Here is a 15,875-nt window from a genome sequence, read left to right on the forward strand (position 1 = left end):
CAGAAACATGGTGCATCATGAGAAGAATTGGATGAATTCTTCACATTTTTCATGACTAAAATCATTGGGGAGAATTATACAATGAAGAGGGTAGTCAAGAGTAAATATCTAATGTTTGCAATACTCCAGCTCACCCTCATACTTCCTTTTGCCCTCATCCATAGTGTGCAGCTATTACTAACAGAGTCATTCTCTAGTGCTAATGTATGGGAGGCAAAAAAGAAACCGACCTCAGCCAAGAAAACTATGATGATCTAAATAATGACCAAAATGACAGGTGTAATTTTAAAACGAATTTTTGACTTAAAGAGTACATCCTCAGAAAAAGCCACAAACAATTTACAACCTTTTTCACCTCTCTTCTGCAAAGAAAGAAAAGGCAAGTAGAAGGAATAGTTTCACAGCGTCCTTTAGTTAGATCTTGATCAACAATGTGCTCTGACTGCTAATTACTTGTTGATAGCAGAAACAGTTCTGGTTCAGCCCTGCAAGGTATTATGTTTCTCCAAGAAGACTAATAAATGCCTCAAGCTCCATTATCTTTCATATCAGATTAAGTCCTTCTCATTAAACAAAGAACCCTTTTTTCCTCCACATCAAGAGGAATTTGAAACTTTATAACCCTATTTTATCCCAAAATACATTTGTCTTTTCTAGTATAAAAAGAAACAGACATGTAAGTTATGAATCTGTTTCCTACCAAGATAAATCTACCAGATTAAACCACTGAACCAGTTTATGATTTTCCTGACCTTCCCCCCACACTATTCACCAGCTTTAAAATTATCAACAATAATACTGAATTATTATTACTAATTTCAGCTCTGGCATGCTACCTCCACTCACCTCTATGTGCTGCGTAACACAGGATTTGTAAGCAAAAAACTACACAGTGTATCACAAAAAGCAGCTAGCTCTAGTGGCTAATGTAAACGTTTCTTTCTGACTAAAATAAAGAGACTCAGATTTTATTAATTGACATAAGATATTGTGAAATTTATCCAGATCCTAAATAAAACCCAACCTAACAGCTTTTCACAAAAGTGACTAGGAAATGCCACTTACATGAGACATCTAATTCTCTTCTCCCTAGTTCTGTTTCCTGCCAAAATACCCTGTATATGTATGAAGAAAAATACTGTTTTTCTTTGTTGTTGTTGTTGTTTTGTAATGATAGTGCTTTTTACCTGAGTTGTGCTGAAATTTGACATTGTCCCAAGTTCCATTAAGGCCCTGTTTACAGTACTGCACCACCTGAGTCCAGCAGCCCTACCACAGGGGAAACTTCAATCTACCCTTGCTCCAACTCGCTCAAATTGCACTCAGAGCTTTATTCTCCAGGACAGCTCCTTTCAGCCAAGTGCAAAAGATACAAAAATCCCATAGCCATACTCTCTACATAATTAAGTTATTCAACATTGCTCCTTTATAGGCAGCTCCAAGAGATGCAACACAAAAATATTAGTCCAGCACTCACTTAATTATCAGGTTAATGGAGCAGCCACTTATGAGCTAAGAAGATTTTGTGGAAAATTACTGACTTGTCCAGTCATTACTTTCCTTCCAAGACTTGGAAAGGAGATAACTGGGAACTCTTTTGGCCAATCATTTCCAAGATCAGTATTTACAGCAGGCACACTTAAAAATTTCAGTACTTGAGAGGCCTTGAATGGAAAACATTACACTTTTTTGTAAAACGTGTTATACATTATATTTAGCCCAGTACATGTATTTTAGTGACCCCATGTGTCACGGAGACTTATAGTCTGCTCATGTGGAGGGGCTTTGCACGTAAAGGAAAAATAATCTGTTAGCAATCAAGCAGCATTAGTTACCTCTGAAGTCACTGTCCTCATTAAAACTTTGGCTTCCTAAACTCTGTAATACATTTTAAGAATGTATACTACATTCCATTTTTTGCATAGAAGCTTAGGAGCTAAAAGGGATACTATACAGTCAGTAAAACTGACTACCCCAGGTTTGGTCGTTTTCCCTCCAAAAGACTTTGAGTGTTAAAAGTGGTTCCCTCCTACAATGAAACTCCCATTACTTCTATAATCCATGCCCTTTTGCCAAGAGGGTCTCTCTTACAGAGCAGCAATCAGTCACAGGTTAAACAGAAATAACAAACTAGGCCAAAGAAGCAACCCCCCCAAAATAATTGCCACTCAAAAAACCCACTTAACTGTTTGGTGAAGACGTTGTTCCAAACAGAAAGCAATGTCAAAACATTTCAAACCAGTCTTAGCTGCTGACATAGATCTCTATCAAGTTTGTGTCTCAGACAATGGCTTGTAACCTCTCACATCTGGAAGATTTTGTCTTCAGCCACACCCACATAAAAACGACATCAAATTTTCATGGGGTTTTGTTGTTTGTTTTGTTGGGGTTTTCCAAGTTATATTCAAATTGTATCTTGGCAAGAATTAGAAATGTGAGGAAATTGAGGCTTGCCAAAACCGTGGGAGAAAACACTCAGCAGACATCATAAACTTAGAAGTTTAAGGCATTGAGAAGAATATCAAAGATTCCAAAATATGAAAGCATATAAATCTGTTGTAAATTTAAATGTAAGAGAGAATGAAATGATTTGCAGATTTCATGTTAACAGACAAACTCTTCTCAGCTAGAACAGCCACAGGAATGCTGGAAAAAAGCTAAAGCTTAACATGCACCAATGTTTTACAAAGAAGGGACCAAACATTGTTAGCATCAAATGTAATTAAGTCTAAACTGAGAAAATATGTAAGAACAAGAATAATTAACTCCATTTATAAGTAGATGCCACTAAGTAAAAACAAACCAATCAATCTAGGTTCAGTTCTGGTTCAAGTGGTCACAAATCCTTCACTCTATCTATGAGTTCCATTTTGAGAACCTAAGCAAGTGAGGGAGACTGCTCAGATTTTCAAGTGGACACATTATTACCTAAAGTGTTCTGGAGATATTTCAATAACTTCTTTTTTTTTCATTTCATCTCTATAAATTTATTGCTACTTGTTTTGTTGGTAAATTCCCACAGACCAGAAGCAAAGGCAAGTTTTTGTCATCTCTAATCCTTGCAGAAGAGATCTCATTCAGCACAATGATCCAATCCTAACATCTCTATGCTGCAGATGTGCCACTTCTGCTAAAATTACACTGCCATTACTGAAAGATTCCTAATTCTTTGAAACATAATATTCCTACTGACAATTGCTTCCCTGCTTAACATCCCAATTCCCACTTCTCAGAGCTCCCTGAAACTGGCAGGAACATTTCACTTGTATTGATTAGTTGTCTTGGGGTTGGGGAGAGCAAGGATCTGACACTTCTAGCAGCTGCCAGTGATGTCAGGTCATGTCATGTCAAAACAGAGGAGGATTGTGGCACAAACAACAAACAAATGCATCAGGTTAAAGTTGAGATAGAGTCTCTCAAATCTCCTTACTCATCACAGGAAGGAAGAGAAACTTTCCTTTCTGAGCACTTTTTGGGCAGATGCTCCAACACAGGACTCTACCAGAAGCACCATGAGGTCAGGAGGAAAGCATATCCTCTTGGCCCCTGCCCCAGCAGGGAGCCAAAGTCCTTTCTAGGCCAGAAATTTCTGCATCTCCACGAATAAAAGAATGTGCACACGAGCAACTGAAGAGACAAAGGGCTTCTTTTTTTTTTTTTTCCTGGTGGGAGTAAGGATTCAGCTGTGACTAAACTGAAGTGTCAGATGAATCCTCAAGACTTCCTGTCTCAAGTCTCAAACTACAAAGATGACAAAGGCTCAGATTGGGTGCAGACCCTGCCAAAAGCAGAGAGGTTGCACAGAAATAAGTAAAGAAAACTGTCTTACTTTCTGCTTGAACAACTCACTGTGGATTAGGTAAAAGTGGGGATACACTGTGCACCAAAGTTGGAGGAAAGTGCAATTGAGAAAAAAAAAAAAAAATCAATGTGAGAAAATACTTTTCATCTACATACAACAAAAACACTTTGATGTTGTTAGCCTGTCTGGGATCAGAGTTGTGTTGATAGATACATGAAACAACGCCTATAAGACCCCAGTTTAATTATTAGTTACAAGTGTTTATGATAATCAAACCCACATATCTTGTGTAAGCTCCCAGGTTCTCACCATGCAGGCGTTTCAAGGCATGGCTTAGTTCTCACTCCCCCCTCATGCTGAATCATCATAAAGCAGCCACAGCGGGTCTGGATACCAGACTAACAGGTTCACTGATACAATACACAAACAAAGCAATCACTACGGTTTTTAATTCTCTTGTTGTTTTTCAGGCTGAGTGTTCAGTCCAGAACATGTCCACTGAAACACATCCTTTTCAGTGTCAGGCCAAAACACATCCCGCTGGAAAATGTGAGGCAGTGGGGATATTAAAAAAAACCCACACCAATCTATACACAGCTCTTTGTTATTCAATCACCAGGCTAAGCTGGATTTCACTTCTAATACTGAACTAACAGCAGCGTTAGAAAAAGAAAAACTCAGTTCTATTTTACTGGCTGTGGAACTCTACAGTGTTTCATCAGAACACTCAGGTGCACACCTTTCCTCTAGTTTTATTTTGTCGTAGGAAACTTCACTTTGGGAAATGAAACCTATGTGCACTCCATAACCAAAAGATTGTTTAACAGTTGAAAGCAGATCTACAACATTAACAAAATCTAAAAAGAAGCACAACAAGCAGTGTTTGCCTATGGGGCTCTTAACAACAAGAGAATATTTGAGGGGAGAAGACAAACTTTATTTCACACAGAACTAAGGAAAAATTACTGGTAATAGTCACCCCTGATTTATCATCTTGATACTCTATTTTTCTTAGTATCTTCTACTGAAGCCCTCAGAGCCTTGATGGCTATCAAGTAAGCTCAGATATGACTACATGAAAAGCAGATAAAGGTTATTTGCTTAAGAGGAAATGTCTAGTTTTAGGAAATCAAATATTAAAGCTCAGCCAAGTCTGCTGTAAAAACAGAAATGGAACTAAAAATTTAAAACCTATGCTTAACCACTACATCACTTCTGACAAATAAAAATCCACCTGATACAGTAATATCAGTAATGGAAAACATTTTTCAAGTAATATAGCATTTTAAAAGAGCCGTAATCAGCTGCTGCCTACAGCAGGTAATATTACTAGAGAAACAAAAAAATGCTTTTCTACATTATGCTGCAGTACTTATGGGATATTGGTGACCATGAATACCACGGAAGTCCATTAGAAAATAAGGAAATTAAAGCCAGAATTGCATCAAAGGCCTCCTGGAGAACAGTACTTCATTAAAATCACTACAAATGTAACAAAATACAACAAAAACCTAAGAATATCTCCTTTCTGATGGTTTTCTGCAACTCATTAAAGAAAAAAAAACAAACCTACACTCCCTCTCTGGGGATTATTTATAAATGAGAGGAAAGCAGTAACTGAAAGAGCTTCCTGAAACACAGCTATGAACCTTTTCCTCAGAAAAACTAAAAAGCAGGACTTACCCAGGAAATCACACTTAGAGCAAACATTGCTTTCCTATCGGTCTTCCAAATTCCAAATCTAAACTATTCCATAGCTCCATTTCTGCCCTTTTCTGAAACAAAACCCAAACTGAACCCCAAACCGATGCCTCTTCCTCCCCAACCCCAGAAATCAACACGCCTTTCATCATCTCCTGTGTGAAGAGATAATAAAAAGTAAGAAGTGCCTGGATTGTCCTTATGCAGCCACAACAGCTCTTGACAAGGCTGGTGTAGTCCAAAGCACCTGGCATATAATTACCACAGAGAGATTGACTTGATACTGCACTGTCGGTAGAGACTCCTTTCCCCTCGTGTAGGAAGTTGGCATTTGTACCTCGTAACAGAAGCGTTATTGTACATCACAGAGACATTGACAGTCAGCAAATTAACTCCGTGGTTTTCAAGAGATGTTTTTAGATTTCCATAATGAAGGTTAGCTTAGTTGTTAGATTAGTTCCTACATTGCTAAAATATGTGTATTTAAAATTTGGGAAATACATTCAATCTACTCCTCAGAAGCATCTATGTTACTACAGAGCTCTATAATGTGGATGTGTCCGAGCATCTCATGTTTTGCTTCCACCCTTCAACAGCAATGAGAAGGCTTTGCAACATGCAGAATGTAAAGCAACTTAAAGCAAAACCAACTTAAAGGGGTTTTCAAGCTGGAAAATGCTGTTAAATAACAGTCAGACTCATAGTAACACCAGCCACGACCTCACTCAGCCTAGATGTCTTCTGTATTAAATTTCAGCTTGCAAATGTTATTTCATTCATATGAACTGAACAATGTGGAGTTCATTAGGCAGTTCCCCACTCTCCACAAAGATACTCCTCAACTAATTTTTTTTTTGATTCTGTAAGACAGGACAAAGCTATTGGTATTTCAGAAAGTTATTCTAAATCAGAAGCAGTCATTTATCATTATCATGTCTTTCATCCATTAGACAGAGCACTGCAAACCTGTCCTCACCTTGCATACTGAGGCACGCTGTCCATCCAGCACATGCCAAGATCAAGTAAGATTATCTAATTTCCAGATACTTCCTACTGAATTACACCATTTCAGGAAAAAATACATGTGAATAAACCTTCACTGTTCCTGTCTTCACAGACAGAAATCAATTGTGTCAGATTATTTTTTTTTTTTTACTTTAGTTTTATAATAGAGTGAAAATAGGCTTCTAAACTACTGGACACCGAAATATCAAGCCAAAGCTATTACCTTTCTAATCATCTGCTTGGGTAAAGCCACTTTTAAAACTTGTGGGGTTTGCACTGCATTTTTTTGCTGTAACAGTTTAATCTTTGTTTTCTAAAAGCATAATTATAGACCCAAGTGGTTTAATCCCTATAGCAGAACCATAACAGAAGGCAAGTATTTTCATATTGATCTTAAATATAGGAATTAAAGAACACAGTCTATAGAATAACAACATGTGATAAGTATTTATTTTTAGGCTAATCCCAACATACCTGAAAGATATGCATGTTTTTGGGCTTTACAACAAACATCATAACAAACACAGGGTCAGCAAAATTACTCAACGAAACCCCAAAAAATGGGAAAAAAACCAACTTCACTTCCCTGTCTGAAAACAAGCAGTACCTTTAAGAAATTAACTAGGACTCAAATTCAGAACTACTTTTTGCTGTACTTGCCAGACATCTGTGCTATGCAACAGTCCATATAAAGCAGTGGCACAGATGTTTCTCACTGGTAAAGGCAAAAAAGCAAGATGACCAATAAAGCCACTTTAGTTACCACTTGAACCATTGCAAACAGATGGCAACTTCTAGGATCCAAAACTTTCCTCCCTCCATTTTTACAAGGGGCTCCCAGGTGCAAACCTCCACCACAATCACTCACTACCCTTCAAAGAGTGATGCCCCAATTTATCTCCTCCCCAGCCCTTTATCAGGTTCTGCTGATTGCAACATCTGAGCTACTCTCCCAAGCAACCTTATTAACCTTTATTCCAGGGCTTGGTCCAACCTTACCAATTCCTTTATTCAAGGACTTGGACTATGAGTATAGGAATTTGAAAATTTATCTCAAATTGAACTTACAGGCTCTCAGCTTCTAAGAGACAGTTTCTTGATGATGGCCTCCTTGTTTTCACACAAAGGAAGGTGATGTTTTTAAACAACCCCTGATCTGACTGCCCTTGGTTTAACTCACCATGATAAAGTTATGTAGACAAAACGCCAAAAACATAACGGTAAAATGGCTGCAATTGCGGCAACTCAGAGGTGATATTTTGCATTTCTCTGGTGGCAAAGAAACTAAAAATAAAATGAAAACAAAAAAAATCCCAAAACACAAAAATGTTCCTTCTTTAACCTCCCTTTGCTCGAATTTCAACTTCCTGAGGTGGTATTAACTATATGGAGGCCAGAGGGGAATGTATCAGAAATTAAAAGAGAAAAAACAACTTTAAACTTAAATTTGAAGGAAGTATTTTGGTGTTCAGTAAATAGCAATTTGCCTTTGGCACTTGCCATTGTCCACTATCTATATTTACTACTGTGTTTATGTTCCCATGCCACTTACTGCAGCAACCTCAAGAAACTGTACAGCCTTTACAAATCTTTTGCAGCTCTAAAGATTCCCAGCAAAACTCTAAAGTACACAATGTGAGAAAGGCTGCTATTACTATTGCTTAACTCACCCTCAGTTCCACCTATTTTCCTGGCAGAAAGGTAGGTACCATCCTGTACAAGTCACTGAACTCTGTTTTTCACTCTGCAACCTTCCATTTTCATCACAGCAACTGTCCTTTGAATTTCCAAGCAAGCCTTTAGTTTGGTGGATTCACTTAGCAGCAGCATGTTTTGTGGTTCATCTAATTGCTACCTGAGGAGCAGCAAAGTGCTACCTACATACAATGAGACTCTGAATTTCAGCTGGAAGCAAGAGCTGTACCCCTCCATTAATTTAGAGTGTGGGCAGGCTTTCCAAAGGCATGGCTTAGCTAGCTAAATCTGTTCAGCTCCTGAATTAGGAGCAGAAGGTTCCTACCTTGCTTCCAACAAGTGCATAGATTTATACAACCACCTTTGGATGAAAAAAAGCCCCAGCATCATTCATTAGCTTTGAGTTCTTTGGACGATGTTTTAACCCAATATCACTTAATTTCAGAGTGAGATGAAACAGGAGGACTTAAGACAACTCAGTTGACCACATTGCAATGCACAGGACAAAAAGGCTGTGGTCAATAACAGAAAGTTCTTCAGGATTGTTTGAAGTCTCACCAGTCTCCACTGAGTGAGCTACCTGGAACAGCTGCCACCTCAAAGCTTAGTGACATGACTAAACAAGCAAAGGGAATGTCTGTTTGGAAGGCATTGTTTTTCACCTAGTTTACTTTCAGGCATAATTATTGAAAACCAGTATTAATGATTGAAAGTAACAAACTAGCCTTGGGGAGTAAGTTGCCAAAGGTTTTGAATAGCATCTGAACTACCAATATACAGTTTGTTTACATATTCCAAGCCATACTGCCTCAACTGAATTCTGTAATTTTTTTTAATCTCAACTCCCTCAATTAAAAAGAAATTATTTCCTTAATCATCCAGCATTTAGTTTTGATATCCCTGAAACAAGTTATATAAGAATTAGTATTACAAAAATAATTACAGCAAAAAAAAAAGTTTTCAGATTTTGAAAGTTACTCAGAAGCTGTAGTGTCTTTCAACCAATTATTATTGTCTCTGTTCAGCTGGCCTAGGAGTGAAGCTTCTGTTTTTCTAAAAAAGCAAATCACTGAAGTACCAAAGTCAAAATACCTATGTAAGGGGAATGATGATGGCTAAAGATTGGAGAAAAATAAGACTTCAGCATGCATTCTTATCATAGTTTTCTTCAAGCTCATCCATATATGGTTTAAGGAAACAAGATACCCACCCAAGGAACCTATGACTCATAGAACTAAAACATGAGTTTTAACCATCATCTAAAGTGAAGTCTATAAATTAAACAAAAAATAGTAAGAAAAAAGCACCCTAAGCTAGTCTTACTGCTGAAAACCCCTTCCAAACTGGTTAACTTGAAAAATGATCTTAAAAAACAGAATTCAAATGATCCAGAACGTTTTTTTTCTCATTACCCTATCTTAAATCATGAGAACTTCAGCTGCCCTTAAGCTAAAAGCCTAGACTTCATGCTTCCTGAAAGAAAAACCAAAAAGATATAGGACAGTATGACAAAGATTCAGGCAGGCAGCTAAAATAAATGTCATGGCTTTTGAGTTTACCAACTGCAGAATTCAGGCCTATGGATCATCGAAATTTTGTCTCTGAGTCCTGTAGGACATCAAAAATACCCAGGAGGCCCCAGCCTCACCTATGGGCAACCATGTGCTTTAAAAAAGTTTAGGAAAAAAACCCAACAAACCCATGGCCATCACTGAAATTCATCTATTGCTTTTTAGCAGCTCTGTTCTGCCACTGAAAAGCTGGAATCAAAACCGCAGTAACTGCTCACTGCCAGCTTAATGCACCCAGAAAAAAATTTTCACCAAAAAGAAAAGCACTGCAATGTAGCAGTAGAGGAGTAAACAACCTGGAGAACTCTCCTTTGCTTCCCAAGCCATGCAATCTTCAATGCCTTTTGTCCTAAATTAGTAAATTCATAGACAGAGTGAAATAAATTCCTTTACAAATCAAATTATACCTGTGCAGATAGATCTGTTTTACTAAATAGAGAGGTAAATATGCTCGCCATCATCATAGAAAAAACAAAGCCCAAGACTTCCCATCTTTTCTGTTTTACTTTTATCCCTGTATTGCTGAGACTTTTCCCAGAAGTTTCACAGGTATCATGATCTCATTAATCTGCAGAAATCCACAATTCTTTATCCTTCTCACTCCCAAAGAATCATTAAGACAGATGTCTGGAGAAACAGTCCCCAAAAATAATATTTTAAAAATAGGTGGTGGCTTTTAGCTGTTCAGCAACTTAGAGATTTATTTATAAAAGTCCATGCTAAGTTACTGAACTTGAAAATATATCCAAGAAGTAAGCATCTGGTTTCCATCTGCCCTCATGGGAAACTGGAATGGCTCTAGATGAAAATAAAATATTGGGGTGCAAAAGAGCAAGATCTCAGAAAGGGAGGGATGAATAGAAACAAAATTGGAGCAGGGAGCAGATCCACCAAGAAGCTAAAATTGCAAGTTACAAAATAAAAAGAACAGAAGAAAAACACAGTCCATATTTTTGAGTCATATAATACGAACAATGCACAAATAACATGCCTACATTCAAATTTCATTTCAGAACTGAAAAAAATATATAATTGCATACTAAACAATGAGACTTGTTTACATAACTTATTGATTTTAAAGACATAGACCTGAAAATACCTGCCAACACATGCATATGTTAAGCATCTGCTACTGCACACAGGACTGGCAAAGCACAATTTTGTCCATTTGTATTTGAGCAACCTCTTAAGCAAAGCAGACTTGCAACTGTGTCAGCTGCACCTCCAGTTCCTTTCCAGGGCACACAACAACTACATGTTTAAAAAACCAAGCTGCGATATTGTCTTACACAGAACAAAGGGAAGCTTTTATTTGCCCTTCAAATATTTTGCCAACATTAAATTACAAGTTACAAAACATCTAAATTGGTTTTTCACAAGAGGTACATGCATATCTGCCTACATAAATATACTGCTTTAAATCTGTAACTAAAGGTTTTGAAGGCAGTACTTTAAATATCCCCTCCAGCCTCCCAAACAAGCTACTTCTTGCCCCTTGTTTAGTTTCTTTTAATTTTATTTTTTCTACTTTGCACATGAAGAAGAGAGGAAGCCAAGTGAAAACCTAAATAGGTTAACTATCAAGTTAGAATATTTATAATAAGGACTCTGATAATAAAGAATTTCCTCTCCTGCCTTTGCCATAGATTAAAGAAGCGTCCTTTGCAGCTTTTAAAAGGTGAAGTGTTGGCATGCCATGACCACTGTGCTAACTGGGGTGCTGGAGTACATCCTCAAAGTAACACCACTAACCATCTAACCATTGTGTTCTTTTAAAGCAGCAGCAAAACAGGGCAGTATCCCAGAATTGATGGACTCTTTCAAAACTAACCTCAACATCCTTTCATTGTAGTTCAAACTATCAGCAGATTGTGTGAAAGTAGATAAAATCTCTGAAGTGTAAAAACAAAAGATAAATAAAAAGGAAAATAAAATATGTCTTAGATTTTCCTAATCTATGGCACCAATCCATGTTTTGAAGGCCAGCTTTGCTCCACATTGACAGTATCTCCTTAATCTTGCATATGAAGAGTAACAGTAACAGAAATTTTAAAATATTTCATTTACTTGTGTTTCATTTTGTGAGAAGAGGCAGGAACAGAATAATATAATTATGGAGAACACTCAACATTAAAATGGCTTATCCTGCCACCCTGTTTATTACTCTCAAACTCCCTTTCCATGGGCAGCTAGCATCTCTAGTAAGCATGAGCCTGTCTGACTCCAAAAAGCATCTTCTTCCAGGCTATAAAGAACAAAAAAAAACCAACTAAAGCAGATCTGTTGAACAGCAGGGCAATGAAATTTTCACAGGTAGAGGAACCAGGAGAACGCTGTCTGCACCTTTGGTTTCTTGGGATACAGGCAGCATTCAAAAGAGCTGAGACTATGAGAGTGCAGAGCAGCAGCCCCACAAGACAGGACATCTGTTGTACCCCCAGATGCCAGGACCAAGGCTGTTCCTTTGATCTCTGTTACTCTGATACTGACTTAGTCTTCAGCTGTCAGGTAGCCAACAGCAGTGAGTCAGATGCTACACTAGGTAGGAAGGGTGAGAACAGCAGGGGATCAGGCTAACTCATGATTAAGTTGATTTTCAAACCACCCATCTCTGTATCCAACCAGAAGCAGCCTCTGACAAGTCATTACCTGACTGGGACACACCTGCCATTACTTTCCTATACCTGATACTAACCCTGCCCATTCATTTACGGTGACAGGAGAAAGTGGGCCAACCCACCCCCTGCTGCAGTGACTCAGTGGCTCCTGGAAAGTGCACTTCTAAGCGACCTGCTGGTTTCCTTGGAAGTCAGAAAAGCAAATGACACACTAGATAAAACATGTAGTTCTTCTAATGTTCTGGTATAATGCCTGTCTTTCATCAAGAAACTTTTAATGCCACTTTTACAAGTTTCACTCAGGGAGATGCCCTAGGCATGAACCACACCACAAGATACTCCTTTCCTCAGATTGAGCAAAGGGCATCCCTTAGTCAGAGTAGCTAAGGACCAAAGCACAGGACAACGGGAAAAACAAGAAATAACAGGCAGGGCTCTTAGAGTAGAAAGCACTCACACAAATAAACATCACTTAGGGCTGGGAACAAGCATTGCCACCCTGGAGATGGATGTTTATCAGATCTGTAACCATGTAATCTCTTTTTATTCTAATACTGATTAACTCTCAGAAAGACACAGTCCTTTCATGTGCGGGAAGATAATTTGCCACAAAGAACAGTCAGTAACTGGGGAAAAGATATGTTATGGACCTCAACCAATGCTCATCAAAGAACATTGCATTGTTAAAGGCAGGCACAAACTGCAATCGTGGCATATAACTGCTGCTGTTTTCTTTGAAAACAAGAAAAGATGCTTTTCCCTATGTGATGGATTCAGAGGCAAATCTCCTCCAATATGTTCACTCACATCATTGAATCAAAACAGTTATCTTCTAGCAAAAAAAATATATCTAGCCCTGGGAGGCTTTGGAGAATTGAAGGAATTTATTGCTTGTGCTGCGGCTCATTCTGCTTCAGATTCAATAACCCATAAGTGAGCATCCTGCTCCCCTCCTGCAACAATTCCCAAAACACAGCCCCAGGCTAAATCAGAGATATGCTGGGATTCAATAAACTCTATGATTTAGTAATGAGACTGGGCCAAGCTGTAACTTCTATAGCAGGCACTTCAATTAGCAAAGGGAGACTGCTGCTTAGTGACATAGTGGTTACACCACGGTGGAAACATCTGGAGGACTCTGAGTAGAAGTGTTTTCATCCATTTAACGCAAGGGTTAACTATTTAAATCCATCAGTCTGTTAGCCAATAACAATGGTGCTGTAGGACTTGACCCAAAAAAGTGTTCCTAGTCAGCTGGGGGAGGGGAAAAAAGCATTAATAAAACCTACTTTTAAACAGATTAATTAAACATAACTGAAACTCAAAATAGAATAGGTGACATAAGGATGGAAAAAGTCTTTGTCAAGCCACATAATTAACATCAAATAAGTTTTCTAAAACACTGTAAATCAAGACAGATTGCAGGCTATGGCAGCATATCTTTCAATCACTGCCATTTAACTCCATGGACTTTGCCAAACCACTTACACGTTTTTATCCTCCAAACTACTGTTAGGATGATGATCAATTCTCTTTAAATAAAGAAAAAGTTATCTTACCTTTGCAGAGTCATGTTCAAATTGCCTGTACATGCCTTGATCTTGTTTTGTGCTTCTAGATGAGTCATCCCATCCGTGCTTATGCCATCAATGGTGAGAACCACATCACCAATTCCCACGTGTGCTTGGGCTGCCTTGCCACCATCATTAAGCTGAAACATTGCAAGAATGGTAAATGAGAAACTTGGACAGTTTATGTTTGTACTGCACACAAAATCTGAGTATTTTATTCACAGTGCTGTTTCATGGAAAGAAAAAAAAAGATATCTTTTCTCATTTGTGAATCCTGTGAAAATTGCTGCAATTCCTATAGGTATTCATTCTTATTTCACTCTTCAATGACAGGAAAGTATTGCACACTATAGCCTGTTTTTCGAAATGAGACTCTGCTTCTACTTTACTGGCTGGAAGCTATAGACATTCACAAAGAGACAAAAGCAGGGACAAGCACTCACAATTTCCTGCACTCCAAGTTCCAGCCACCTTTCTCTTCATACATGAAATTTTTCTCACAAGAGAAAAGAGAAAGAATGTAAACCAGCTTTTTCCAATCTCGATTTTCCACAAAAAAACTCTTCAAAGTTCATTTATTTGTCAAGGACTTGAAGGAGAGAAGCACATTACAGAATTTGTGCAGGGAAGACTCTGCTAATAGTGAAGCTTTTCCCAGCTGCAACTACTAGAAAGTCAAAAGTTCAACATCACACTCGGGCTGGTTTCAGGGCATTGTTTTCCCTTTCTCTCAGTAGGTTAACAGGCCCCGATGACCTACAGTAAATTCAGATCAGGATAAGAAAAGCCTCTTGAGAAGTCTGACCCTTTGATCAAGGTCAGTGCCCAAGTTCAGTTCAACTGCCTTTGGTCCACTTAAATGAAACAATATTGCAACAGAAGCCTCTGTAAATTTCACATTATTGTCCCCAACTGAACAATAAATTAATCTTTTCATCTGATGCAACTGAATTTCAACTACCTTCATCCCTAAGAACAGAAATAGAAATTAAAACAACACATGATAAGATCTGATTTATATCCCTGGTCCTCAATCTGCTAATCATTTTATAGCGAGCTGGAAAAAACTTCCTGGATGGTGTAAATTCCCTCTGCGTTTCCAGAAGTATTTCCTATCTTACAGCAAAGATGTTGTAGCTGCTGGTGCTGTGCATGCAAAACCTCACAATTCTGTCCTCTGCCTGCAAGCATGAGTTTGTTTCTTAAAGAAATCACTGCTTTTAGGGAAGTGCTGCAAACAGCAGAATTACTTTCCCTTCATTTCCAGAAATGGAATTCACCTTGAGCCAAAATGGTGCTTTAGATCATGACTTAGTGGTGTTCAGCCTGGAGAAAAGGAGGCTCAGGGGAGAACTCATCCCTTTCTACAACTGCCTGAAAAGAGGGTGGAGTGACATGAGTGTCAGTCTCTTCTCCCAAGTAAAGAGTGATGGGATGAGAGCAAACTTAAGTTGTACTGCAGGAGTTTTAGTCTGGATACTAAGAAAAAATTCTTCATGGAAAGCATTGTCAAGCACTGGAACAGGCTTTCCCAGAGAAATGGCAGAATCACCATCCCTAGAAGTGTTCAAAATACGTGTGGATAAGGCACCTGAGGACATAGTCCAGTGGCAAACATGGTGGTGCTGCTACCTTGACTGTTGGACTTGGTGACCCTTAAAGGTCTTTTCCAGCCTTAACAATCCTGTGATTCCATGACTTCTCAAAGGTAGGCCAAAGGTTTTCATCTCCTTTGTTTTTTAACTGCCTCTCTTTTAGTTTACGCAGGACCAAGAAGTTTTGGTTCCTTGTTACTTTACAAAGTACAGTCACCAGTCTCCACATCATTCATTTCAACAGGAGAGGTGAGTTTACATCTTGAAAACTGTCTGTAAGTAAAGAGGTAATAATGCATGAAATATGAGGGGTTCAG

At 38.3% G+C, this 15,875-nt stretch overlaps 1 protein-coding gene across 4 annotated transcripts in view; it reads right to left on the bottom strand.

Moving 5' to 3' along the window:
* Window positions 1–15,875, bottom strand: part of PDLIM5 (PDZ and LIM domain 5) — a 123,671-nt gene that overhangs the window by 67,903 nt on the left and 39,893 nt on the right. For all 4 annotated transcript variants that reach the window (XM_083860776.1, XM_083860777.1, XM_083860778.1 and 1 more), the window contains exon 3: window positions 13,952–14,103. In XM_083860776.1, the coding sequence (XP_083716902.1) occupies window positions 13,952–14,103 (152 nt within the window). The remainder of the gene's footprint in view (window positions 1–13,951; window positions 14,104–15,875) is intronic.

The sequence above is a fragment of the Zosterops lateralis genome, assembly GCF_965231275.1.
Source record: "Zosterops lateralis genome assembly, chromosome: 5".
Taxonomy (NCBI): Eukaryota; Metazoa; Chordata; class Aves; order Passeriformes; family Zosteropidae; genus Zosterops; species Zosterops lateralis.